Genomic DNA, 14,294 nt, shown 5'->3' on the forward strand with positions numbered 1-14,294 from the left:
GAGCCTAAAGCCTTACATCAAATGGGAAACTTACTTCCCTTCTCAGGAAACACCTATGCACAGATAAAAATCTAGTGACAGCCACATGTAAACATTTTAGTTCTTTTGCTTTGAAGAAATAAAAATGATCCACAACACCTGCTTTAACAATTGAGAACGGGAACAGGTACTTTACTGTGCAATTAACTGCACATGATTGTTGTCCACATTTTTAGAGTGACAGATATGCCTGGACCAGCACACCATCCAGGCCAGCAAGGGCTGGGAAGTCACTTTGGGTGCAGTGAAGGGAGGGAGAAAATGGGAAAGATGAGAAGGGGCCAGACCAGGAGACTGGGACCAAAGCCAGGTGGGCTGGGGCAAAGGCAAGCTAAGAGGAGACTGTGCTCCTGGGCAGGAAATGGAACAGCCCCGATGGTAGCGTGCCCCTTAACCAGAGAGACCGGCTCCGACGCCAGCATCCAGGCTTTGGTTCCGCCAAGCAGAAGTTTCGATCTCTGCATGTGCCTATCAGGCAGCCTCATGGGGTCCCAGCTACCTTCTCTCTGCCATATCTGCAGACTTCTGTACCAGGGTTCCTTGAGTTGCTTTTGAGCCCACTGAATTCCTGTTCAAACCTGATCTGGGCAAAACTCTGGTGTTCCCTGTTTTCCTCAATTTGAGATGTCTTTCTGTTTTTGAAAGACACTTTATTTGATACACACTTAATCTAGATGTTGCAAAAATGTGTTTTAGCAGACGTCAAAATTCTTATAAATTATTGGCTTTCCAACTTGATTTTTTTCAGTTGTATTTTTCTTGACAAATATGATGTATTACTCTAGGTTTCTCTGTACTGCATATTTGAAAGCTGCTAAGAGAGTAAATCTTAAAAGTTCTGTTGCAAGAAAAACAAATTTGTAACTATGGGTGGTGATGGATGATAAACTTATTTTGGTGATCATTTTGTGATTTATGCAAATATCAAATCGCTATATACCTTAAACTAATACAATGCTATATGTCAGTTATATTTCAGTTAAAAAAAGAGAGAAGAAAAACAGGTGCTCAACATCACTCATCAGGGAGATGCAAATCAAAACTACAATGAGATATCACCTCACACCAGTCAGAAAGGCTAAAATCAAAAACATGAGAAACAAGTGTTGGCGAGGATATGGAGAAAAAGGCACACTCTTGCACTGTTGGTGGGAATGCAAACTGTTGCACCCACTGTGGAAAACAGTATGGAGAATCCTCAAAAAATTAAAAATAGAACTACCCTAAAACCCAGTAACTGCACTACTGGGTATCTACTCCCAAAATACAAAAACACTAATTCAAAGGGATACATGCACCCCTATATTTGTAACAGCATTGTTTACAATGGCCAAACTATGCAAACAGCCCAAGTGTCCATCAACAGATAAATGGGTAAAGAAGATGTCACACACACACACACACACACACACACACACACACGAATATTATTCATCCATAAAAAAGAATGAAATCTTGCCATTTGCAACAACATGGATGGAGCTAGAGAGTATAATGCTAAGTGAAATAAGTCAGTCAGAGAAAAACAAATACCATATGATCTCATTCATATGTAGAATTTAAGAAACAAAACAAACAAGCAAAAGGGGGAAAAAAAGTGAGGAGCAAACCAAGAAACAGGCTCAACTACAGAGAACAAACTAATGATTACCAGAGGGGAAGTGGGTGGGGCGATGGGGAAAACAGGGGATGGGGATTAAAGAGTATACTTAGTATAATGAAAAAAACACAACAAATTAAGAAAAGAAAAAAAAAATGGATCAACTCTTTGACAGATTTCTAAAGTGTAAACTTTGTCTTCCCCCAGCATGAGTGGGGGATTTCTATCGTGGAGTGATTACTATTACATTCATAGGTTAAAGGATCCTAAATCATAAATAATATTCCCAAGTAATGGGCTTTTAGGATATAACTTATACAACAATGCACTGTATTTTCGCTACTGTTAACATTATTAGAAATAATACATATACACATGCACACGCACATGTGCAAACACGCACCAACGGTGAAGTTTTCTTCAGTTGGTGTTTCTGCTTACCTGGTAGAGATCATTTCTCATATTGATAATGTCATCAGAAATCAAGCCAGACGTGACTTCTAGTAGATCCCTCACAAGCTGGGCATGAAGATGGATGATTGCTAAGTGTAAGACACTGGAAAAAAAAAAAGTGGCAATAATCAGCTGAAGTGTTAGTGAAAAAAAAAAAAGATTTCCAAGAAACGATCAGACTTGCAGACTGAACCTGGCTCTCATACTTAAGTTTTATTTGGGCCCCAAATGCCTTGAATATGAGGTGGGGATGTTCTGTTGCTTATCCAGGCAGCTACACTCATTTACCATGCTTGCCTGGCCTCTAGGGGCATTTTGGTTTGACCCTTTGAGGTATAAAGGGATCTGGGCCTTGAGGCAGAGAGGCCTAAGTTCAAATCCCAACTCTGTCTCCCTGCAGTAGTTTTGGTGTATTTTCTCCTCTAGCCTCTTCCTGGCTTCCCTTTACATACAGATCATGTATGGAAAATGCCCAGCACTTGGAACTATTCAGAAAAATGTAGTTACTTCACCTAGCCTTGCCAGCCTCCTCTAAAACACAGTGTGGTGTCTTTTTAAAGATCTTTCCAGACCCCAGGAGGGGAGGATAGGGTCAGGCTTTTAACTACTGGGAGAAGATTCTTGAGGCAAATTTCTGAAGGAACAATGTGATTATATTTCTCCCTTGCAAATATTCCCTCTGCCTGGAATGGTTTTGCTCCTCTTCTCTGCCTAGACAATGCCTACTCCATCCTTCACATTCCAGTTCAAACCTCACCTCCTCTCCGACCTTCCTAGGTGGACCACACTGTCTCCACTCAAGTTCACTGCTTGTTATGCAACTGTAGTTTTTCGTATGCCTTTCTCCCTCTCTGACCTGTGACCTCAGGGCTGGTTCTCCCTGGGTCAGCCTCAAGCCCTGGCACACAATTTAGGCACTAAAATTTAGGCACACAATTTAAGCACTAGGACCTTATGCTAATGAGGTCGAAAATATTGGCAGGTGCCAAGCATCACTCCTAGGGACACAATGTTTTAATTGTTAAAACAACTTCCTATTAAAATTAATTTGAAACGATGCGACGCTAACAACAATAAAAGTTGTTTAGAGCTTCTATTTGCCAGACCATCATAAGCAGTTGACATACGTGATCTTATGTAATCACAACAAGAAGCCCTGTGAGGTAGGTTAACATTATCCTCATTTTTCAGATGATGAAACTTGGACTTGTAGGTATAAGAGAACTCAAGTCAGGTCATATAACTAGTGAGTGGTGAAGCTGGGAGGCCAGCCCAGGTCCACCTGGCTCCAAAGTCATCTCTTAATCCCTTAAGCCACCCTGCTGAGGGGGCACATGGGCACTGCTCTGTGGAGTCACAGATGGACACCTAAGATAATGAATATTCCAAAGTATGGACAGATTGTGATACAGAGCACACTCAAAGTATCGCATGGTGGCAGGACAGCTGGGATTTGAGGCACAGCCTCGATTTTCTCCAAATGAAAAATATTCGGTGTCACTTTATTCAGACCTCTTTCTTAGCAAGAGCAAGTGTAAAATTTTACTAGGGATTAACATTGGCACAGGAGGGCCTGAAAAACTAACTTCTGACTTCATTACTTGAGAGAGCAAATGATGTCAAGGTGTCACTACTGACTCTTGAAACGTGAGATTGGAAGAAGACTTCTAAAAAGGGCTTCAAATCTGATGTAGCCATGACGCATACGTACCAAGTAAAAGGTCATACTTCAAAACTGCCTAGAAATTTCCATGCGCAGCTCAGCATTTCATAGCAGAAGTACATTCTCTCTCCCCCTTAAATCCTCACACCCTCATGGGAATTTCCCCAACACCAGAAGTTCTTTTCTTTTCTTTTCTTCATTGTGTATGCTGTGATGACTAATGGTTACAGGATTCAGATTATTAGCTGAGCGTGACGAGTTCAATGAAAACGAGACCTGAGCTGTGAGGACCAATGGTTTTCCTTTGTCTGCATTCTTATGAGGGCTCCTCTTTGGTCTCTCCACATCGCTCGTCTCTGCCCTCTATCTGTGGCAAGCCCCGAGACACTGCTTGCAGGAGGAGTATGTTTGTGGTCCTAGGAGGGGACTCTAAGTATTCATGTTCTGCTGGGTGGGGAAGGTCACCTCCTTGGTACCTCCATATGTGTCCTTACACATGCGTGGTGTATGGTATATGATGGGAAGGTTGTGGAAAAGATTTCGGGGCGTATGCATTCAAGTGGGTGCATTGAGGGGAATGCGTGCATCTTCCCCTCAATGCACCCACTTGAATGCATGTGCCCCGAAATCTTTTCCACAACCTTCCCTTCATATATCAGCAGCCCTTCCTAGCTTCTATGTGCTCATCTTTCTCAGGCTCATCAATGCAGCAGGTCCCTGAAAATATCACTTGAAACCCTGTTGTTCTATCTTGGTTAACTGCTTTCTCTTGTGGTTCCATGTTATTGAGTGCTAATTGGATTCTTTAACCCTGTAAAAGCATTCTGCTGTTCACAGCATCGCATGAGGAAGGCTGTACCGGTTCCTCTCATACTGTATAACAAGGCCAGTGGTTATACCACATCCTTGGTTACGTTGCAAGGAATGAGAACAAAGGTCTCTGTTTGAAACCCTGAGGTTGGCACTTTCCTAAAGTGTTTGATTCAGTTTTTTAACTGAGGTTGAAAACATAGCACTCAGGAACTCCTCCACAGAAAAGGGTTTCTCAGTGTTGACACTATTTTAGGAAAGTTTTAGATAAGGCCCTTGATTCGAATATGAGGGCTGTTGTCTCTTGTTATTCTCACCGGCTTTTGAGATCATTTTGGAGTCTCGATGCGAGGACTCCGAGAACTGTTTTAGAAAGAAGCCAGGTGCTTTGCAAATATAAGCTCAGTAACAGCAGAAACGGAGGCATGCTGAGTGGAATGTTGGACTCCCACACAGTGTGGGTTATGGCTGTCACAGGAGTCTGATCCAGTCCCAGACTGGTAACCAGTAGCAGAGGCAGTAGGGAGGGAACCAATGACTGGGAAAGAATGACAATGATCTCTTACTTGTTTTGTTACCGTTGTTGTTGTGCTGTCTTTACTGGGCTTTTTCTTGAGACTACTACCAGGAGAACTGTGCAGCCGGGGTAACCAGTGCTTTAGGAATTTGGTTGGACCACATTTATTGTCATCTCATTTTGGTAAATAAAACAGATGTTATTAACCCAATAAATAAATACGTGTTTGTTAAATTTTATTCCAAATGTTATCCCAATAAATAAAGCAAGGTTTTTGAAAACGTACCATTCCCCGCACATATCTTATCCTTCTTGCCCAGCCTGATGTACTCTTAGATGAGGGCTTAAATGTTCTAACGTCCAACAGGTGGGAACCACAGGACCGGAGAAGCAAATTATGGATTCAACCTCACTGACACAGGACTGTCCGTGACAGTCTTCCAGGTACAGGACCCAATACCTTTAAACAATTCTTTTTATCCCTAGCCAGTATGCATACGATGATTTTCTCACTTCCTTACCCTAAAACAACCTTTGTTTGCAAAAGTCATGACTTACCTGTCCCCATTCTCATCCTGCACTGCAGTGAGATGGCGCTGAACAGCCAGCAGCATCTTCACATCTCCTGTCACTGCGTAGTCAAAAAGGGCATTGGCATGCCGCTTGGCCAGCTGCATAGCCTTCTCTAAGAAGAGGTTATCTGCAAGGCAATGAGCACAATCACAGTGGAGTTTCCTATACTTGCTCTACGGGTATGGCATGCCTGGGGCCAAAACCATCAACACCAGTGTTCTGATACCTCGACACACATCGTTTTAGTTGCATCTGCTCCTTTCGGTGCTCCTGGGTTGCGTTCGTTAGCAAAAGCACAATTGCACGTTGGCTTACTGACAAATACAGAGGCTGATCTGAAAACTCTGTCTGTGGTTTGTCAGGGGAAAGAAATTTAGATAGGTCTGATATTTCAGGGGGAACAATCAGTCTCCAAATAATGTTGATTGGCTTGACTATACTGTAAATAATCCATCTCTTGATGAAATAATCCTTCATTGGAGTCTTAAACCACTGTCTCGTTAGGCAAAGTGTCAAAAACCACAGTCTCTGCCACAGACAGACTTTCCTTAAGCCATCTGTGTTCTTGTGAAGTTTGCTTCAAGGTCAGGAAAAGGCAAATTTGGACCTGAGGGTCAAAACCAGTATGTGGCCTGTTTTTATACGGTCCCCTACCTAAACATGCTTTGTATGTTTTTAAAGTGGTATTAAAAAAAAAAAGAATATGTGATAGAGACCATAAGAGGCCACTAAGCTGAAATATTTGCTCTCTTTCCCTTCTCTTTTCTCTAATGAGTACTGGTTCAAATTACGTGCAAAGTGCGCTGTCCCCCTTAATCCTAATTGTTCAAAGAGGGCATCAAGGTAAAAGGAAAAGTTCTCATTTTGAGGCAAAGTTCTACTTCAGTGTGATGGTCCAACTACGGTCTAGAGGAAGAAGACTATTGAAATTATGGGAACTTCTCTATTATCTGTGGTGGAAATGAATTAGATTATCTCCCACGATATCCTAAAACTGCATAATTATGACTGGAGAATGCATATGCATATTCTGGTACTTTATTCAGAGATAACACAGGGAAAATGGAAATTTCTGTGTGAATTAAATGCTCTGACACATGCTTTTCAAGAGGCATACAGGACTCTGAAGAGCACACCGAACAAGATATTGATATATCATTTTTAGATTAACAGAAAATAAACCGGTCTTCTGACAATAGCTTCTATACCTGGAACCAACCTATCCCCTCACCAGTCAATACAATGCAATCACATGTGTACTCACTTACCCTGAAACCTAGAATTCTCTTCCTTTACTCCTACTGTATATGTCAGGGTAACTTCATCTTCTCCAGTGCCAGACTCCTTATCTTGTTCTGTGGGTTCAGTTACTTTCCCAGAGAGGTTCACTGCGTCTCTGTCCACACTCTTGCTGCAACCCTCAGGGTCATTTTTAGATGGGGAGTCTATGGTTCCTAAGATAAAAGCAGAAACATCAGATTTTTCTCACTAAATTCCATTAAGTGATAATTCCCTGTTTCAGCGAAGGTCAGATAAAAGATAGGCAAGTTTACTGCAAAGGGAAAAGAAAAACAATAATTTGAAATTCCTTTTAAAATACTCATATCATAGGTAACCTGTTTTGGAGCTATTTTAAACTCTCACTTCTAAAAGACACATTTTTACGGAGTTATATGTGACATATTCCATTAGTTTCAGGTGTACAATATAATGATTTGGTATTTGTATATATTGTCAAATGATCAGCACAATAAGTCGAGTTACCATTAGTCAGCGCACATAGTTACAATTTTTTTGTGATAAGAACTTTCAAGATCTTAAAAAAAATTTCATATACACTTTTAAAAACTTACATTTCATTCTATTTATTTGTAAAGGAGAAAAATGAAATAAAGCTCTTCTGTGAATTGTAGGGAAGTGGAATTTTTAAAGTTTAAATAGAAACAGAGGAGTTATGGGGTGCGTGGGTGGCTCAGTCAGTTAAGCTTCCAACTTCAGCTCAGGTCATGATCACACAGTTTGTGAGTTCGAGCCCTGCATTAGGCTCTGCACTGACAGCTCAGAGCCTGGAGCCTGCTTCAGATTCTCTGTCTCCCTCTCTCTGCCCCTCCCCCACTCATGCTCTGTCTCTCAAAAATAAATAAATGTTAAAAACTTTTTTTTAAATAACATATAATAACAATAAAAAAAGAAACAGGAGTTATGGGGTGCCTGGGTAACTCAGTCAGTTAAACACCCAACTCTTGATTTCAGCTCAGGTCATGATCTCATGGTTGAAAGATCAAGCCCCATGTGGGGCTCCTCACTGAGCCTAGAGCCTCTCTCTCTCTCTCTCTCTCTTTCTCTCTCTCTCTCAAAACACCCCAAACAAACAGGAATTATTTTTTCCTAATGCTAATTAACCAAGCAAGTTGTTAAGACATAATATCAAGTCACATTCTGTAGTGTGGGAGTTACTTGGTAAGCCATTTCTGTGCTCTTTCCAGTCTGACCATATTATCTGGCAGGTACTATGTAAGCACCTATGTTTTGTGAGCAGAGCTGGTTCAAATCCAGGTTCTGCCAATAACAGATATGGGTCTTCAGTGAGTGAATGAACCTTTCTAAACGTTGGTGTCCTCTGTCCATAAAATGGAGGCATTATTATTTTCCTTAGAGCAATCATGAGGATGACAGTTAAAACATGTAGAAATAGCACCTGACATCAAACAGGCATTCAATACATGGGAAGACTTTATTGTATTATTGCTTCAATGGGTACACTAGAATGGACATGTAATACAAGCTACGAACACAGCATGTGACAAGTGCACATGAAGGGATGCATTTGAGGGGAAAGGCCATCCCTATAAAACTCAAAATGTCTTCAAAAGTGTAGCATTTGAGAAGAAAACAGGAGAGGACAGTTAAGTTTGGTGACTTTTTTAGTCAAGTGTCTCCATATGTCCCTTTCTAATGCTCTTTTCTTCCCCTTGTTCATGTCACTTAAGAAGTAAATATATAAGTAGAAACATAAGATTGGAAATAGAATTTATATTTGCCACAGGAAATAACATTTTTTATGCAAAAGTATCTTCTCAGTTTACCTGCATTTATCAAATTTTTTCAAGATGACAATGTGATGAGTAATAATATAAAACTTTTAATTTTTTATTCTTTTTTCACTATTGGAAAAAAAACTGTATTACTTACCATGTTTCATCCCAGCATTAGATTTAGTGGTTCCAGGATGGAAGGTAATTCCACCGTATGTAGGGAATCCATAGTGGGGGAAGCCATACCCTGAAATGGCAAGCAAAACAAATGAAACCTCATATGGTTGTGTGTGTGTGTGTGTGTGTGTGTGTGTGTGTGTGTGTGTGTGTTTTATGAAGAGTCAGCAAAGTTTGGTGTCCTTCCCTCAGGTGAGCACAGGCTTTGGTGTGGGAGGACAGAGTGCCCGACATGGTGCTGCCATTGTGAGTTAGTAAGACACATTGTGGGGATCATGGATGATCAGAATTCCACTCGGACCAAGTTTACATTTTGGCAACTCAGACAATGCCCAGGCCTGGGGCAGCATGGAGGAGTTCACGCTGGAGAAAGTCTCCCACTGTTGTGTGGGAGTGCTCACCACCCAAACTCAAGACTTGCTGACACAGACGGCCTTGAAATAATGTCTGGCAGGAAAAACTGAACCAAACAAAATACAAACTACCGAGTCCTCAAGGAAACATGACCACACTGTGCATGCTCATGCATTTTTGGTGGAAGCATAAAAAGTCGTACGTAAAATTAGAGGTCATACTCTCTGACATTGTAATTTTACTTCAAAGAATCTAATTTACAAAAACAGTCTGGAATAAAAGAAAAACAACGTGGACAAAGGAGATCAGTAAAAACAATAAAAAACAGGAAACGCATTCAAGTAAGTAATACTATGGAATATTCACTTGGTGAAATATGAGTCATTAAAATGATCCTTAAGAAATTATGCTTACATAATATTTATATTACCACGGAGGAAATGCTTATGTTAACCCATTAGGGAAAAGCAGCATATATGACTCCATATACACAATCATTTATGATAATAAATAACTAACGTAGGTAAATAGATTAAATACAATGCATTATGAGGATTGTAGCTGTACTCATGAAAATGCAAAAAATATCTACTGTGACGTTTGCACAGAATAAAATTAGAAGAAGTTAACCTTCGATGGCAGGATTTTATGTGTCTTCAGATATTCTACAATGCTAGTATATATAACATGAAATCTTTTTAATGTTGCCAAAGAAAACCAAGACAAGTATAGAAGCAAAGAAGGAAGGAAGGGAGGGAAGGAGGAAGAAAGGAAGAAAATATACCAAAACGTTAATAGACACGCTCTTCATATAACTGAACTTGAGTGACTGTTTTTCTTCTTAGAGTTTTTGGTATTATCTACATATTGCCAAATGAACATGCATTTCTTGAAAAAATACACTTATTAAAATTTTAATTAATTTCCTATGTCACACTCAGTAACGTCACAGCCACTCAACCCACAGACCATCTGGGAAATCTAGGGAAAGACAATTCTAGCTTCTCCAACGGGAAAAGCTTTAGAAAGAGGAGACTCAATTCGTACCTGGACCCGTACCTCCGGCACCCCCTCCTCCACCGCCACTGCCAAACATGCCTCCACCTCCAGCTCCAGCACCACTACCGCCGCCGAAACTATCAGAGAAATTAGGCATGAGCTTCTGCCGTTTCCTCTGCACTTCCTCTTTATCTGTAGTTAAAGGAAGAGAAACCAAAGGAGAAAAGACTGATTCAATTCCACAACTAGCCACAGAAAGAATATTGATTCTGATGGTATTTTTAAACACCTTAAAGGGAAACAGAAATCACCCAAGGAGGAAGAGATGCCAAATTTCAAGAAGCATTATATTTATTCCAATGGCTATGAAGATGGAGAACCAGCCTCAGAGAGACCACAGAACAGTACACACCCAAATCCTCTCTACAGTTAAGAAACAACAGTTTCTGAAGTCCCCAGTGTCATTCAAATTAGCGAAAGACTAGACTTCCCATCAATTATTAAGATACTAGAGATACCGGAGAAGAAAAACAATATTGAGCTTTTCATTTGGTCATACAAACCACTATTACCAACCAACTAACATTTGTAATGCATCTACTGTGAGCTAAGTGTTAAGGAGAAAGAGAAGAATGAATAAGGTCTTTGCTGTCAAGAACCCTCCAATACAATTGAAAGGTTGTGGGGGAAAGACTTGGGAGAGATAGCATCATAAAGCTCTCTATGTTAAATTTATGGTTGCAAAGCAGTGTTCCAGGGGGTCAAAGGAGAACTTCCAGGAAGTACCTATGGGCTGGAAAATTCAGGAAAAGCTTTCCAGAATCCACTTTATATCAGGAGAGGGCAATGGGAGGATGAGCTGGAAATGGGATGTAGAGGCAAAATAATGAAGGAGAGAATGCGCACTGTGTGCTTATGGATCAGTCTAGCTGAAGTGAGAGTTTAGCATAAGAAAGTCTTGAGAAGTGGGGCTGACTGGAACCACACTGTCAGGCTCCTGGATTGTGAACCCAAGGGGTTTACAAGCAGGAGGGCCACTGGTTGTTTCTGAACTGGGGGATGATGTGTACAGCGTGCTAGTTTAAGAAGATTCATCTGCCACTGGTGCGTAGGACAAAACAAAGAGTCAAAGTGAGAGGCAGAGACGGTGCAAACGGAAGGGAATGGGGCTGTTCCTTAGTGGTCACCGTGATAATACAAATGGGTGGACCCCAGGAATGCAATGAAAGAGGGATTGGTAGTCATTGGTGACTGAGGAGATACAGGAGGCCGAAAGTCTAAAGACTTGACTTAAAACACAGTGATGCCCTCTGAGATTTTTGGCTGTCCAGGTCTAGATGCCATTTACACTATCATTCCTCATTCCTCGTGTCATTGTAGTTTTTCTTTTGCTTCTCACTATCTGTTCTCCCCAGCCCACTGCCATTGTGGTCCATTATTGAGCTCTTGTTTCTTCTTTCTGTTTCCCTTTCTCTTCTCTCATTTTCCTATCATGTATTTTTTTTTTTCCCCTTCTCTCTTTTGGACTGAAAGGGTGATGTAAAATTTCTGTTTACATAAACAGGCAATGTGGTATTCTTTTTTTTTTTTTCAATCAGCAGCCTGATACTTAACAATTGTCCTATTTCCAATTCTTCAATGTTAGTTTTGGCCATTGCTTATGTCCAGAAAGATCTCTACTTATTTCTAATTTTGTGGTTATTTCAGCCATCTCAGGGCTCGAAAGAATGCTTTTACTGATTACTGCAGTCACCTGAGCACAGCTGGAAGACTGAAACATGGAAAAGTAGGATAGCAAAGTACCCTTAAAATAATCCTTTAAAAATGGATCATGTCCAGACCTGTTAGGAAGAAAGCCAATGTGGGTCAACTTTGAAGAGAATGTGCTTCTACTAGAAAGGGTTGGCCTCAAAGTAGAGAAACTTTACAAATTTCCTTTTCAAAGGTTTTGAACAGATTTATAAAAATTTTCCATCAGTTGTACTATAACCAACTAATAGTCATACTTATTACTCATCCTATAAACTGGGGATCTCACATAGAATATTAGTTCATTAGAAATATGAAACACAAGAGGGAAGCAGACAACTTATTCATCTTCAGGAGTACATGTTATCTGCTGATGTGTTCTACCAAAGAGATCATTTGGTACTCGCTATGTACTTTTTCTGTTTTATAAAACAGAGATGTTCAATGGTTTTACTTTACTGTAAAATGGTAATTTTTCAGTCACTTTAAAAATATTAACTATTATGCATCCATTAAGATTTCCACGACAAGAAACTGATACAGAATATTTCATTATGACAAGTTTTTAAATAAAAGAACCAGCCTGAATTTCCCCAGAATTGAACATGGAGATAGTCTCATCACATTCATGTATCCCTGTGGTCTGCCTTTGACAGTGGCAGCATGGGTTGTACTATGAAACATCAACCTATTCTAGAAGGGACCTAAGTGGTCCCTCCTTTTACAGAAGAGGAAACAAAAGCTAGGATGATTAAGGGACTTGTCAGAGGTCAGGGCAGAGTGAAGATGAGATTCAAAGCCAGTGAGCTTTCCATTCTATTAGACTGCCATTCTTTGGGAAACACTCCAAAATGTCTTTGCTTCCTTTAATAATTGGTGATTGCAGATAAGAGTCTAGTTCACAAATGTAGATAAACTTTTAGTATCCACCTCGTTTTGATATGTGTATGCCTTCAAAAGTACCTCATTCGCGTTTTTTGGGTTCTAGTGTGCTAGTAAAAGATGTCTGCATCTATCCTAAGCATTCCTTTCATAATTTAAAGACTATGATTCCGTTTCTTCTGATTCTCCACTTTTTCAGACTGAAAAATCACATGGTCTTTTTTTTGCCGTTCATATAGCAGTTCCTCAACTATCTTCTTCCCTTGCCAATTGTCCCTCTCTCGATTATTTAACTTGTCTTCCCTAAGCCCAACCATCTCCATGACATTTTCATGAGGTACAAGGTCAATAACTATATCAGGTGTCGAGTTCTGGAATAGATGGTTCTGTACAATGAAAGGAATATGTTATATTTCTTTGTCTGATGTCCTCCTTGATGGCACCCAACAAATTAACAGCCTTTGGGATAAGGATGGCAACTTGGTTGGTCGGTCAATAAGTCAGCTCCCATATTATAAGAGCCAAGGTATGGAAGCAGCTCAAGAGTCCATCAATTGATGAGTGGATAAAGAAAATGTGATATATATATATATATATATATATATATATATGTATATCTATCTGTGTGTGTGTGTGTGTGTGTGTGTGTGTGTGTATGGCATAAAAAAAAATAAGATCTTGCTATTTACAATGACATGGATGGAGCTACAGAGTATTATGCTAAGCAGAACAAGTCAGTCAGAGAAAGACAAATACCATATGATTTCACTCATTTGTGGAATTTAAGAAACAAAACAAATGAACAAAGAAAAAAGAGACAAACAAAAAACCAGACCCTTAAATATAAAGAACAAACTGGTGGTTACCAGGAGACTGGTGGGGGATGGGTGAAATTGGTAAAGGTGATCAAAAGTATACTTATCATGACAAGCACTGAGTAATGTATAAAATTACTGAATCACTATGTTGTACACCTAAAGCTAATATAGCACTGTGTATTAACTAACTGGAATTAAAATTAAAACTTAAAAAAAAAGCCAGCTCTCAGATATATCTCAGCATCTCCTATATGACATCTACTAAGGGATGCCTGGCTGGTTCGGTTGGCAGTGCATGCAGCTCTTGATCTCAGAGTCGTGAGTTCAAGCCCTACATGGGCATTGAGACTACTTAAAACAAAATAAAATATATGACATATACTGTTCTAGATGTTGGAAATGTACTAATGAACATGAAAGACCAAATCTATGAACTAAATAATAATAATATTCTTCCTATTGGAGGGTGGAAGAAGACAATAGATACCTAAATTCATTGATAGGACAATTTTGCTTACTGATAAAAATAATGAACTACACAAAATTGACACAGGGAATGACTGCAGGGGCTGGGGCAGTGGAAGGTGTGTTCAATGACCTCTGAGAAATGTACACAAAGATTCCC

The 14,294-nt window shown here is 40.0% G+C and overlaps 1 protein-coding gene across 3 annotated transcripts in view; it reads right to left on the minus strand.

Annotated features, from left to right (window-relative positions):
* The window catches only part of NFKB1 (nuclear factor kappa B subunit 1), a 116,512-nt gene that overhangs the window by 14,054 nt on the left and 88,164 nt on the right, over nt 1-14,294 (minus strand). For all 3 annotated transcript variants that reach the window (XM_015082890.3, XM_015082889.3, XM_027061575.2), the window contains 5 exons: nt 10,269-10,412; nt 8,848-8,937; nt 6,924-7,109; nt 5,641-5,782; nt 2,081-2,195 (listed from right to left, as the gene is read on the minus strand). In XM_015082890.3, coding sequence (XP_014938376.1) covers nt 2,081-2,195; nt 5,641-5,782; nt 6,924-7,109; nt 8,848-8,937; nt 10,269-10,412 — 677 coding nt within the window. The remainder of the gene's footprint in view (nt 1-2,080; nt 2,196-5,640; nt 5,783-6,923; nt 7,110-8,847; nt 8,938-10,268; nt 10,413-14,294) is intronic.

The sequence above is a fragment of the Acinonyx jubatus genome, chromosome B1, assembly GCF_027475565.1.
Source record: "Acinonyx jubatus isolate Ajub_Pintada_27869175 chromosome B1, VMU_Ajub_asm_v1.0, whole genome shotgun sequence".
Lineage (NCBI taxonomy): Eukaryota > Metazoa > Chordata > Mammalia > Carnivora > Felidae > Acinonyx > Acinonyx jubatus.